A 14,928-nucleotide genomic window follows, 5' to 3' on the forward strand; every position below is an offset into this window, starting at 1 on the left:
GGGGGAACCCAAGGATAGGCAAGGGGTATAGTCAGAGGGACAGAGGGAGAAAAAGGAGAGAGAGAGAGATAAAGAATGTGTGTATATAAATAAATAACAGATGGGGTACGAGGGGGAGGTGGGGCATTAGCGGAAGTTAGAGAAGTCAGTGTTCATGCCATCAGGTTGGAGGCTACCCAGACAGAATATAAGGTGTTGTTCCTCCAACCTGAGTGCTGCTTCATCTTGACAGTAGAGGAGGCCATGGATAGACATAAGATGAAACCACACTCAGGTTGGAGGAACAACACCTTATATTCCATCTGGGTAGCCTCCAACCTGATGGCATGAACATTGACTTCTCTGACTTCCATTAATGCTCCTCCTCCCCTTCTTACCCCATCCCTTATTTATTTATTATTTTTTCCTTTTTTTTTCTCTCTCTCTCTGTCCTCACAGTAACTCCTTTCCTCCTCTCCATTTTCCTCTCGTGCTCACCTCCCCCTTTCTTTCTCCCCAGGCCTCTGTCCCATGGTCCTCTCCCTTCTTCAGCCTTGTATCCTTTTTGCCAATCAACTTTCCAGCTCTTAGCTTCATCCACCCCCACCCCCCCATTCTTCTATCATTTCGGATCTCCCCCTCCCCCTCTCACTTTCTAATCTCTTACTATCTCTTCTTTCAGTTAGTCCTGATGAAGGATCTTGGCCCGAAACGTCGACTGTACTTCTTCCTATAGATGCTGCCTGGCCTGCTGCGTTCCACCAGCATTTTGTGTGTATTGCTTGAATTTGCAGCATCTGCAGATTTCCTCGTGTTTGGGGAGGAGATATTGACTGGTTCCAATCATTTAACTGTTCTCATTTGTTCATGGACTTTGGAATACAGATTTACTTTTATGCAGGAGGCATATAAGGAACAACATTCTCTCAGGGATGAATAGTAATGATTTGGGATTTGAAACTGCAAGGGAACTGGAAATGGAAGCACCCTTTTCAATTAGGGTTTATGGGAAAATTTTCTGCAGAGGCAAAAGGAAAGAGTGGGGTGAATGGAAATGTTGGGTCACTAGACTACTGGTGTAATAACTATGGTATGATATTAACTTTTTTTCAAGGTATTTAGACATTTTAAAATGAACATTTAGATATGTTAAAATAAATACAGGTAATTCAAAATCTATAAATTTTCTGTAACTTGTGATTTTCCTTTGCCTTTGTTCCTCTCTATTGTATTGAGTACAATTGCTGACAGGGAAGTAGAAGTTTGTGCATTGTATTAAAAACTTCCAACCTCTCAATGATTATTTGATTTTAAATTGCCAGCAGAATACTGTGAAAGTGATTGTCCTATGAGGAAAGATTGAGCAGGCTGGGTATTTTCCATTTAACTCTGGAAGAATCAGAGATGATCTTATTGAAAGTTAGAACATCTCAAGAGGAATGGAAAAAGTAGTTGTGAGAGTGGATGCTAGTATGATGACAGTAGAACTTGGGCTGTAATTGCTGGGGTGTCAGTTTAAGAAGTAAATGAGGATGAAGTTATTCTGAGGTCATCATGAATCTTTGGAATTTTGTCTCCATGAGTTATGGAGGATGCCTTTGAATATATTCAAGATGGAGGAAGATGAAATTTGAACTTTAGGAAGGCTGGGGGTTGTAGAGTGTAGAAAGGAATTGATGTCAAGTCCAGATCAATAATATTGAATGGCAGAGCTGCCTCAGAGGATCATATGCCCTCCTCAAATTCTGAAACCAACAAATTCTGAAACCAAGCTCCTTCTGAATTAACCAAAATGTGACATTATAGATAACATGTATTGTACCAAGCAGTATATTTAGGAGAGAAATTTGGATTTCATCTTGCATACCTGTGATTTTTGCATAATACATTCTTAAGTTCTGTGCAGTATCACAAAAAAGAAGTAAAAAAGGATACCATTTCCTCTTCAACCTGATCTCTGTGTCCAGAGTATGATGAAAATGATAATATTTCTTCATCTTAAGTAGTTACCTACCTAAGCTTGAAAAGACAAGTGTCTTTTAAGAGATTTCTTTCGTATTCATTTCAGTCAAAATTGACCTCCCTTCAAACTTTCATGTGTGGGCTGAAGGTATTTTGATTTGTTCTTGATAATGTTATAAACAGTCCCATTTTTAATTAGGTTAATTAATACAGTGGAAACAATCTTTTATAAAGGTGAAAATAAAATATAGGCATGGCAAAAATTTGACTGCAAAAATGTGAGTACAATTATTTTTTCTCTGGGAAGCTTGTTTGAGATTTATGTTGCTAGGAGCTTGGGAAAATTGGGAACAGGGGTGGGGGAATAATTGCCATTATTTCTAAAGGAAATTCTAAGCAACAAATTCTGAAGCCAAGGGGCTTTTCAATTGAGCAAAATGAGGTGCAAATCAGCTCTGATCTAATTGTTTGAACTGTACCACAGAGTTGGTTAATTGTGGTTGATTTGCATCTCAGACTTGTTTGTCTAAAATTGTTTCAGAGCTTTGGATTTTTGTAATGTAAGGTTGTCAGATCCAGTCAAGAAAGCTCCAGTAATTTCTAAAGATCAATTTAATCTTAACATAAAAATCCTCTTGACTTGCTCAGAGTCCTCAGTAATTTATAAACTTTACTGAGGCTTTAGAGACTACTGGCAGAAAAGCTCTGCACAACGTTGGAAGGTTATTTTATGTTACAATTGTGCACAGGATTCTAGGCTACTTATTCTTGCCCGAAAATCTAATTTTGAGTCTGATATTTGTAGTACTGGGAAGTCGGGTGGCCATGAATTACACACATGAGAGATGGAGAGGTGAGGAACAATGTGCAGGTGTTCATTTTGCTTACAAGTCATAATCCCAGAATGCCCTCACATTATGTTCAGTACATAACACATAGGGGAGCTTGACAGCAAGCTGTAAGGGTCAAAGTATAAGTGAATACATAACATAACCCTCCCCTCCTTATTTTAAAGGGTTATTCCCCTTCCCATATACTATTAACTTTCAATGGTGTAATCAAATTCTAACCAACAACAACATTTTCAGAATCAGGTTTAATATCATCGGCATATGTCGTGAAATTTGTTAACTTGCGGCAGTAGTACAATGGAATACATGACAATAAAGAAAAAATAGTAAGTAAAGCAATTACAGCAAGTATATATATATATATAGTTAAATAAAAAGTAGTGCAAAACAGAAATAATATTTTTTTTAAAAAGTGAAATGGTGTTCATGGGGTCAATGTCCATTTAGGGGAAGAAGCTGTTCCTGAATCACTGAGTGTGTGTCTTCAGGCTTCTGTTCAGGCTGGGTTAATGGTTGCCTTCAAATCTCCACAAGCCATGAAGACCCATCCCTTAGGACAGGGGCCACAGAAGTTGCCCATTTAGTTACACACAGTAAGGTTCTAATACCTTACTCTGGACCAGTCTTTCCAATTCAGCCTCTACCTTTGGTTTGGGAACATGTGTAACAGGTCTTTCCTTCCGACATTTGGGTGTTGTGTCAGGCTTACCAGACAGCTTAGCAGTGGTTCCTTTCATGCTGCCCAGTTCACCTCTGAATACTTGTGTGTGTTTCTTCAGTAGCTCTTGTAGACCAGTGCTTCCACCAATCAAGTGCACTTTGTGCTAGTTGAGCTCGAGCTGATCCAAGCACAAACAGCCCAAAAGCACTGGATAACTACCTTTAACTATGTACCATTTGTTAGTCTCACTGTAAGATGTACTACGTCCCTCACTGGAACAACTTCACCAGTGCAAGTCTTTAAAGTCAACCTTGCCCATTCTGGTGTGAGATGTTGCAATTTTCCTTGTAAACTGTCTCTTGACACCAGCGAAACAGCAGGACCTCTGTCCACCTGCATACTCACTGTGACTATATTCAACCGGGGGGGGGGGGGGGATGGAATCACCCAATAGCCATATCTGTGTCCTACTATGTCCTAGAACAGATAAAACATGCAAAGCTACTTCAACCACAATGAGAGTCACTCAGTCCATCCTCATTATGCTCCATCTTGTTCACTTTTCGTTTTGTTTTTCCAAAAGTCATTATTCTTCATTACGTTGTTTTAGCTTGACAGTGTCTTTTACTTTTATGTGTCCCATTTTGCCACAGTTTCGGCGGTCTAAATCCTTATACTGGCATTCTTTTGCTGAATGCCCAGTTTTGGACAATGGTAACATTGATTGCCAATAAGTGTCCTATTCTTAAAGTCAGTATAATCTTTATGAACTTGAGAAGATACACTTAATAGCTGTGCTTCTTTAGTTGCCACCTCCATAGATGTATTAATCCCATTTGCTTTGTGTAATAATAGTATGTCTTACGTAAGCAAATGTTTCTGAATTGCCGCACTGTGCAGACCACGTACGTCTATCATAATACGTGTCATTCAGCAATTGCCCAAAGTCAGTGTTCAGCAGATCAAAAATTCAAAGCAGATTTATTATCGAAGTACATATATGTAACTATATACAATCCTGAGAATTATTTTCTTGCAGGCATACTCAATAAATCCATTAAAGAATGACAACCAGAATAGAATCAATGGATGACCGCACCAGCTTTGGTGTTCAACCATCGTGCAAAAGACAATAAACTATTCAATACAAGAAAGAAAAATAATAATTATAAATAGATAAGGAATGAATATTGAGAACATGAGATGAGGAGTCCTTGAAAGTGAGTCCATAGGTTGTGGGAGCGCTTCCACAATGGGGCAAGTGAAGGTATCCTCTTTGGTTCCACAGCCTGATGGGTAAGGGATAATAACTGTTCCTGAACCTGATGGTGTGGGTCCTGAAGCTCCTGTACCTCCCTGATGGCAGCAGAGAAAAGAGCATGATCTGGGTGGTGGGAGGTCCCTGATGTTGCCTCCCCCCTCCCTTTCCCCTCTCTCATTTGTTTTATTTAACCATCCTGTTCCTGCTTCTCCCCTCGGATTCTTCACTCACCAGGCTTCCTGCGGCTGTTTTCTTTCTGCTTGCCCACGTGATACTGCATTACGTTGGCAGTGTTGCAAACCGACTTTTCTTGCTGAAGGGAACAAAACAATGAATAGTGAGGACTTGTCACCTCATTGCCATTTATTATGTTTGCGATTCTGGAAGGCCGGGTGGCCGTGAATAACACAGGGAGAGGAGAGGAGAAGAACAAATGTGCAGCTGTTTATTTTGCTTGTAATTCATCTACCCAGAATGCCCTCTCACATTATGTTCAGTGCATTACACACAGGGAACCTTGACAGTAACCCGCCAGGGTCAAAATACATTAACATTGAGCAATGCTTTTTATGTTGACATTACAATTGAAACTCTCTGCATGAACCCCAGTATCAGTGTACACACAGCTTCTAGAATCTGTTATTTGACGATTTGGAAATCTCAGTGGTTTGGTATTTGACTCACCCAGATGATTTTCCCCAGTCTTCCTTTTGACAGTCTGGGCTTTGGTCCCTGTGAACTATTTCAAATCATTGTGTTCACTGGAAAATGTACTTCATTATTGTTTTACCTCTGAAACAATGAATTGAAAGTGCATTGGAAAGTTAATTATAATAATATACAAAGGTTCAGAAAAGTCTCCCAGCCTGGAACCATCAGAATCCCAAATCTGCCAGGTTATCAGAGTTTTGCCAATGAAGGCAATGCCCCAGCTGCAGGATTTGTTGTGCTTATAAAGTATGCCCGTCATCTGGCTTCTTACAGGTTTTTACATGAGTAAAGTTATCTTGCCACTCTGTCTTGATCTTTGTTTCCTGTGCTATGGGTCATTCTCCCACCTCAGGCCTACGTCAGCCCTATTCAATATTTAACTATACAGCAAAATCAAATCTTATCTCCTCCCTTGATAAATTAAATTTATATCTCTAATATACAAAATCTATTTTTATTCTGTGCTCTTTCCTGGCCTTCTGCTTAAATAGAAATTGCTGTTAATCCATTTAAAGTGAAGGCAAAGTTTTCTTTTTTACTTTTATTTGCAATTAGACTTCTAGTTTAAATTTTAACAGTACAAAACTTCTGCCTTCTCGATTCCCACCCAATTCAAAATAAATTATTAAGTGTTTCTTTCAGGTCACTGCATCAGTCTTGAAGTTAATAGGAACCACTAATTATTATAGCTCAGGGAATGAATTGATTTAATGATGAGTTCACCCAGTGTAAAAAACCTGTTCCAAATTTTATTAATAAATCATTGAGTTCTTAAAATAATTAACTACATTCCCCTCTGCTGCTCTTTTATTAATAAATAGCACGTCTCCAAAGTAAATGTCTCTTGTACTAAACCTAAGCTTTGTTTTATACGAACTCCAACCCAAAGTTCTTTCAGTTGAATTTTCTTCCTAATAAAACATATACTTGGAATATTGCAATTCACACTTAGAATATTTTGTTTAGTTCTAGATGCCACATTTATAGGAAGGTTGTGGAAACTTTAGAGAACCTGCAGAGGAGATTTACCAGGATGATGCCTGAATTGAAAACCATGTTTTATGAGGATAGATTAAGCGAGCTAGGGCTTAGTAGAAGTGTTAAAGATAATAAGAGACATTGATGGAATGGTCAGCCAGGGTTGAAATTGCTAATTCAAGCCTCAGATGGTTGAGGAAGTTTGGTATGGGCCCCCAAATCCTAAGAACTTTCTACAGGGGCACAGTTGAGAGCATCCTGACTGGCTGCATCACTGCCTGGTATGGGAACTGTACCTCCCTTAATCACAGGACTCTGCAGAAAGTGGTGCGGATAGCCCAGCGCATCTGTAGTTGTGAAATCTACAAAGACAAGTGTGTAAAAAGGGCCCGTAGGATCATTGGGGACCCGAGTCACCCCAACCATAATCTATTCCAACTGCTACCATCCAGGAAACGGTACCACAGCATAAAAGCCAGGACCAACAGGCTCTGGGACAGCTTCTTCCACCAGGCCATCAGACTAATTAACTCACGTTGGTTTGAGTGTATTCTGTGTTACATAGACTGTTTTATTTATTATAAATTACTATGATTGCACATTGCTCATTTAGACAGAGACGTAATGTAAAGATTTTTACTCATGTATGTGAAGGATGTAAGAAATAAAGTCAATTCAATTCATAACTAACGTGTTGGGAGGAAAGTATAGGGGGAGATATCAGAAGCGGGTTTCTTACATAGTAATCGGCGCATGGAATGCACTGCCAAGGTTGGTCATAGAGGCAGATCCATTAATGATGCTTGAGAGATAATTAGATAAGCACATAGATGAAAGAAAAATGGAAGGGAAGGGTAAGATTGATCTTGGAATAGGTTAAGGGGTTGGCACAACATTGTAGGCTGAAGAGCTTCTACTGTTCTGTGCTCTATTCTTGTCTCAATTTCATGTAATATTATGAACAAATCTCAACAGAAGATCAATTTATTGTCAACAAATCTAGCTTGCCACAATTTTTGATGTTTTTTTGTTCCATTTCCCACATAGATTGATGTGCAAGCACTCCCTATTCCATTTGCCATGTAAGCTTTTCACCAAAGTAAGGATTTGCTGGTGGGTGGGGCTGCCGCTGACTTCTCTGCACTCCTTGTGTCATATTCAGTTTCCTGCCCCATCTACGTCACCACTGTCCATGTCTCCAGACCGTAACACTTCACGTTACAAAGATTTTCACCTCACATGAGCCAAACCCATATCAGACCTCCCTAGGGAAGCTAGTGTAGAAAAGCTTTTTATTCTTTCTTTTAAAAAAATTAGTAACTCTTTAGTATAAAGGTCAGAAGGTAGTCATGTTAAAATGTGAAGCATTTGCTCATTATTGTTGCCATGAGATTTCTGGTTGTTATCTTTTAAGTTTGAAATGTATTACAAATTGGTCTACGGCTGAAAAGAACTTAAACTGGAATCCTTTACTGTCTTCTGTTTGATGACCTTCACATACCCTTATTCTTGAGAGCAGCCTTTCTCAACCTTTTTTGCCCTGGAGGAACCCTTGAAATAATTTTCATGTCTTGGGGAACCGCTGCATAAAAATTATTATATCTACAGCTCACTGTATGGTAGAGTAATCATAAGTTGTAGATATAATAATCCAAAAATAATTTTCAATGCTATTTTGAGTAGAGAATGAATCTTTAGCCAACCTTTCTTGAAAAAAACAGATAGCTGAGCCTAGCTTGCCTTTCTTGAAATTAATCTCTTTCTTTCCCTTACATAATTTTTAAAAACTCATAAGGCAAACATAAATGTTTTCTTCCTAAGTGACATGATCAGGCTCAAATATAGTCCAAACGATAAATTTCTTTTAAATAACTGGCTTAAGCCAAAATGGGATTCCATTTTTCTGAAGGTAGGCTTGGTGGATTTACTTTAAATAAAGGTTGTAAATTGATTTTAATTAATGCTGCGTACAACATGAAAACTTATTGACAATGTTGAGTAGTAAGGTTACTAAAAACCATAAGCTAGAGGAATATGAATAAAAATACAGCCTAAGACACATCTTTATACAAGGCTTTGAAAAAACATTTTCTTACTAAGTAACATAATCAGGCTCAAATATAGCTAACATGTGAAACCTGTGCTTGTTTTTTGCTGCACAAATACTCAATTATGGGGAGAAGCGGCAGAAGGTTGTAAATCTAGTCAGCTCCATCTTGGGTACCAGCCTACAAAGTACCCAGAACATCTTCAGGGAGCGGTGTCTCAGAAGGGCAATTTAAGGACCTCCAGCACCCAGGGCATGCACTTTTCTCACTGTTACCATCAGGTAGGAGGTCCAGAAGCCTGAAGGCACACACTCAGCGATTCAGGAACAGCTTCTTTCCCTCTGCCATCCGATTCCTAAATGGACATTGAACCCTTGGACACTACCTCACTTTGTTAATATACAGTATTTCTGTTTTTTCACGTTTTTAAAATTTATTCCATATACGTATACTGTAATTGATTTACTTATTATTTTTATTTTATTGTTTTCCTCTTCAATGTATTGCATTGAACTGCTGCTGCTAAGTTAACAAATTTCATGTCACAGGCCAGTGATAATAAACCTGATTCTGATTCTGAAATTACTAAAGTTGATTGTTTCATTTCCAGCTCATTAACAATCTTTTTAACAATTAAAATGGCGCCAACTCTTATATGATGTAGAGAAATGTCTGATAACTCTTAAAATTTTGAAGTGGATAACTACGATTAAATCTGATTTTCAGAGAGATGGTGGAGCTCTATGGCTAGTGAACGGTTGTTGCTAATCATAAAGATTAAGATTTAAAACTAGTTTTATTTGTCACATGTACTATACATTGAAACATCAAGACGTACAGTGAAATACATCGTTTTGTGTCAGCAACCAACACAGTCTGAGGATTGTGCTGTAGCAGCCTGCAGGTGTCTCCACGTTTCCAATGCCAATGTGGCGTGCCCAGAACTCACCCTAACCATACATCCTTGAAGATGTGAGAGGAAACCCACGTGGTGACTGGGAGAACATACAAAGTCCTTTCAGCCGATGATCAGTTGGTGATCATAGGCACTGTAAAGCGATTGCACTAACCGCTTCACTACTGTGTCGCCGCACATTGTTATAAAAATTTGAAAACTGCTGAGTTCAAAGTTTCAAAGAACATTTATTATCAAAGGATGTATAAATTATATTGAGATTTGAGACAGAGATACAACTTTGAGATTAGTTTGTTTATAGACAGGCACAAAGCAAGAAACCCGAATGAACCCTATTTTGAAAAAAAGGAAAAAATAAATAAAATAAAATATAAAATAATAAAAGATAAAATTAGTGATGAAATAAATCAAGAATCTAGCTGGTCCACTAATTGTTTTAACAGAAATGAGAGTTGGGTTACTAATGTAGTCACAAGAAATGAATTCGCTAAACACAAGTTTGTAGGTCCTTCAAAAAATTAACCTTTCTATTTTAAATTGTTGGTTCCTGGACTTAAACCTTTGCAGGTTAAAACTGACAAAAAAGAAAGGAGCCATCTGTTAAACTCTTTCCAGCACAGATTATAGGCCAAGAGGAGTTTGTGTCAAAATCATCTGGTCCCTCATTCCTGATCTCTTACAACAATGATGACTCTTTTCACCCTGCCCTTATGCCCAGCTCTTTCCATGGGACAATCCCCTTCAGATAATTGCACTCTGCCAGCTAGCCCCAACTACAAAAATGCCCTTTTCTGAGATCTTGCCCACTTTCTTGGCAGCCAGACCTAATATTTACATAGGGTTCCAGGCAGGCAGTGTATTTAAAATCACCGTGTCTGCTCCTCACATCTCTATGGCCCAGTCTGAATCAGAATTCATTGAAAATATGAAAGCTACAGCAAGGTAGAATAAAGTATGGAAACTTAATTGTTACTGTCATTAGTGTTATTTCAAATAGCAAATATAATTTTGATCACAAGTACTTTTTGATAGAATATAACTTTGCATTTATATTTTATAATGTATCCATGGTTGAATAAGTATGAGGGAGATTGAATATCTGGCTGAGTGGTGCCATAACAACCTCTCACGCAATGTCAGCAACATCAGGGAGATGATTATTGACTTCAGTAGGACAAAACCAGAGGTCCATGAGCTAGTCTTCATCTGTGGATCAAACGCGGAGAGGGTCAGCAACTTTAAATTCCTTGGTGTTATCATTTTGGAGGATTTGTCATAACATAAAAAGCATGGCAGTGCCTCTTCTTTCTTAAAAGTTTGCAAAGATTGAGAATGTCATCCAAAACTCGGACAAACTTCAAAAGATGTGTGGTGGAAAGTATATTGACTGGTTGTATCAGAGGCTGGTTTGGAAATACCAATTCCCTTGAATGGAAAAGCTACAAGAAGTAGTGGATACAGACCAGTCCATTACGGATAGAGTTCTCCCCACCAGTGAGCACATCTATGTGGGGTACTATCGCAGGAAAGTGGCATCCATGGTCGAGGACCTCCACCATTCAGGCCCGTGTTCTCTTCTTGCTGCTGCTGTCAGGAAGGAGGTACAGGAGCCTCAGGACCCTCACCACCAAATTCAGGAACAGTTATTACCCTGCAGCCATCATATCTTGAATCAGAGGGGATAACTTCCTTCAACTACACTTGTTCTATCACTGAACTGATCCCACTGAACTGGACTCACTTTCAAGAACTCTTCATCTTCTCGATATTTCTTGCTTATTTATTGCTATTGTTTGCTGTCTCTTTTTGTATTTGCACAGTTTGTTGATTTTGGTTTTGCACACTAGTTGTTTGTTCATCCTGTTGTGTGTGGTCTTTCATTGATTCTGTTGTGTTTTTTGTATTTACTGTGATTGTCAGCAAGCAAATGAATCTTGGGGTTGTATATGGTGACATATATGTACTTTGATAATATATTTACTTTGAACTTCTTTGAGTGACCTGTTTGTAATTTGGTATGTGTTGTGCAAATGAATGAAACTGAATGAACATCATTATCTGTGAGAAGCTAATGGATGGAGCTAGGTGTTTAGGTTAACTAAATGAGCCTTGACCTGTTAATGTGATTATGACAAGTTACACTCCATGTATTTGCTAAAGTTGACGTAGGATCCACTTAAGCAAATGATATTGCTTGCCTTTACTACGCTCTGTCCGCCAGAGAAAGCAGGATCTCCTAGTGGCCACACATTTTAATTCCACGTCCCATTCCCATTCTGATATGTCTATCCATGGCCTCCTCTACTGTAAAGATGAAGCCACACTCATGTTGGAGGAACAACACCTTGTATTCCATCTGGGTAGCCTCCAACCTGATGGCATGAACATTGACTTCTCAAACTTCCGCTAATGCCCCACCTCCCCCTCGTACCCCATCCATTATTTATTTATATACACACATTCTTTTTTTCTCTCTCCTTTTTCTCCCTCTGTCCCTCTTACTATACCCCTTGCCCATCCTCTGGGTTTTTTCCCCCTCCCCCTTTTCTTTCTCCCTAGGCCTCCTGTCCTATGATCCTCTCATATCCCTTTTGCCAATCACCTGTCCAGCTCTTGGCTCCATCCCTCCCCCTCCTGTCTTCTCCTATCATTTTGGATCTCCCCCTCCCTCTCCCACTTTCAAATCTCTTACTAGCTGTTCTTTCAGTTAGTCCTGACGAAGGGTCTCGGCCCGAATTGCCGACTGTACCTCTTCCTAGAGATGCTGCCTGGCCTGATGCATTCACCAGCAACTTTTATGTGTGTTGCTTGCTTGCCTTTATTTTTTTTACAATATAGACATCATAGCTTGAGGGAGAAGTGAATTCTAAAAGCTGGTCTTCCTGCAGTTTGCATTTATTAGTATATTATTTCAGCTACTGAAGAAACTGCAGTTTTTATTTCTAAATGGTGGAAGTTAACTGATTCTGAATTGCCAACCCATCAGATGCTGTAGTGTTTTCATAAATAACCCAGCTTTTACAGTTGAAATGGAGTAACAGCAGCGAAAATCCATGAATCATGAGTAGTAGTCAGTGCGATCTAGAGAATATGTAGTGGGTAATCAATAAATTGTTTAGATGATTGTCATTCTGATGGAATCTCCCTTGAGTTCATTTAAACATTTATTGCCAACATCAATTGCCATTAATGTGGGCAAAGCGTACAGGGTGGCCAAAGCAATAGGTTGGAAAGATTAAGGGAAGAGGAACAATTTAACATATTTTTAAACATCTCAAGTTTGCCCATGTGAAATGCATTAGTTCCTGTAGAGTGGCACATCTTTTTTTCTTAGCTGGATGTTTTGTTTTGTATTTCATTCTAGGTGGGTGTATGGGGTACTGGTGATGCACATTAGGTGATATGCTACTGTGATAACTTCTGTGGAAAGATTATCTGATAATGCCCTAATGTCAGGAACATTGTGCTTTAACAAGTTAAAGTGTGCGATGGTTTATGCTGTAAAGTTCCTACATGCAATAAATTTAATAGAGGTGGGAAAAAAGGTTTTGCTTTTATAATTGTCCCTCTAATTTAGTCAGGTATACCCTCTGTTGATTGCCATTCTTGCCTTTTTGAAAGGCTGTTCAATGTTTTCTTTGTCAGTCTCCAGGTAAAGCTTATCAGTTATTTTTCATGAGCATTTTCCCTCCTGAATGAGGAGGTGCTTTAAGTCAGCTCGAGTTAAGTGTCATTGAATGCCATTAAGTGTCCATTTTCTCATTTAGATATGGTTTATTGATGGAGTACTATTGGATTTATTTGAATCTGAATACATATTTATCTATTTTTGATAAAGGAAGCATTTTTACCAAAGATTCACAGGTTTCTACTTCAGTGAGTTTCATTATACACAATGTTTCATGAAATTTCTTTCACAGGAGCAAGAAGAAAATAAAGGAGCCACCAGTTGGCCAGAGTTTTACATTGATCAGCTGAATTCTATGGCAGTTGTGAGTCCTTGTTTTACTTTGCTCTGTATCTATAAGCACACATAATCATTAAACTTTGTCATAATTCTGTCAGTACATTTCTGCAATAAACAGTTCAAATACTTTGGGGGAGAAATTCCTCTGTTTGCTACTGTTGAATGTGTGATCGATTATCCGTTGTCAGTTGTATTCACCTGTGCATAATCAAATTCATTGGAGGCAATAAAATTATGACATATAACTGGGTTGATACTGAGGAGTTTAGTGCCAGTGTCCAATTACCAACATCCCTTACTTTCATTTAATAAACAAGGGATGTTTAATGAAGAAGCTAATGCTTTATACTAAAATCTATAGCTTTAAGTTTCCATCAAGGTTTCTATAAACCTTTCAATTGAAGTTTGTAACACTTTATTGAATGTGGAATTTGCACCTTCAGTTTAGACATGATTCATTTCACATATGGTTCTGAACCAATAATACTTTCCCATGAGAATCCATGTCTTGCAAATAGTTTCTTAATGCATTCCCCGAATACCAGAGTTTCAAGACGTTTGTGCATGGGGACAAATATCTTCCGGTGTAATTTGACTACCAAAGTCTTTGGTTATAAGTTGCAGGATTTTTTTTTTGAAATGTGCAGTAATACAATGTACAGTTTTGTCATCAATATTTCAAATATGATTTCTTAGTAAGAAAATGCTTACCTCTGGGCTCCTTGGACCAAAATATGCTCATAATGCTTGAATATTTGGTGCTGTAAGCAGTAAAGGATGTTTGTTTCCATGTATGCAAATAACTAAAATTTGATAATTAAACTAAAGCTAATAAAATGCTGGTCTTCATCTCGGATGGGATGATATACTACAAAACAATTACTTCAGTTATTTAGGATCTTGATTGGCACATTATGTACATTGACTTGTGAGTACAAATGGTGGATTAATGTTGGCATAATGCTGATTCACTAGAGTCAGGAAAGTACAGCACAGAAGCAGGCCCTTTGGCCCATCTATCCTGTGCCAAACTATTTAAACTGCCTATTCCCATCAACCTGCTCCAGGACCATAGCCCTCGGAACCTTATCATCCATGTACCTATCCAAACTTCTCTTTTATCCAAATTTCACAGACATTGAAATTGAGCTTGCATGCACCACTTGCACTGGCAGCTCATTCCACACTCTCACAACCCTCTGAGTGAAGCAGTTTCCCCTCATGTTCCCCTTAAACTTTTCACCTTTCACCTTTAACTCATGACCTCTAGTTATAGTCCCACCCAACCTCAGTGAAAAAGACCTGCTTGCATTTACCATAATCTATACCTCTATCAAATCTCCCCTCAAACTTCTACATTCCAAGGACTAACATCCTAACTTATTCAATCTTTCCTTAGAACTCAGGTCCACCAGTCCCAGCAACATCCTTATAGATTTTCCCTGTACTAATACAACCTTATTTACATCCTTCCTGTAGGTATGTGACCAAAACTGCACACACTACTCCAAACTAGGCTTCATCAACATCTTGTATAACTCCAACATGGCATTCCGTCTCCTGAACTCAATACTCTGCTTTATGAAGGCCAATG

General features: G+C 38.6%; 1 protein-coding gene across 1 annotated transcript in view; it reads left to right on the forward strand.

Annotated features, from left to right (window-relative positions):
* The window catches only part of daam1a (dishevelled associated activator of morphogenesis 1a), a 142,258-nt gene that overhangs the window by 51,112 nt on the left and 76,218 nt on the right, over window positions 1-14,928 (forward strand). The window contains exon 4 of the mRNA XM_063049683.1: window positions 13,288-13,359. Coding sequence (XP_062905753.1) covers window positions 13,288-13,359 — 72 coding nt within the window. The remainder of the gene's footprint in view (window positions 1-13,287; window positions 13,360-14,928) is intronic.

Source organism: Mobula hypostoma, chromosome 1 (assembly GCF_963921235.1).
Source record: "Mobula hypostoma chromosome 1, sMobHyp1.1, whole genome shotgun sequence".
NCBI classification, from domain to species: Eukaryota; Metazoa; Chordata; class Chondrichthyes; order Myliobatiformes; family Myliobatidae; genus Mobula; species Mobula hypostoma.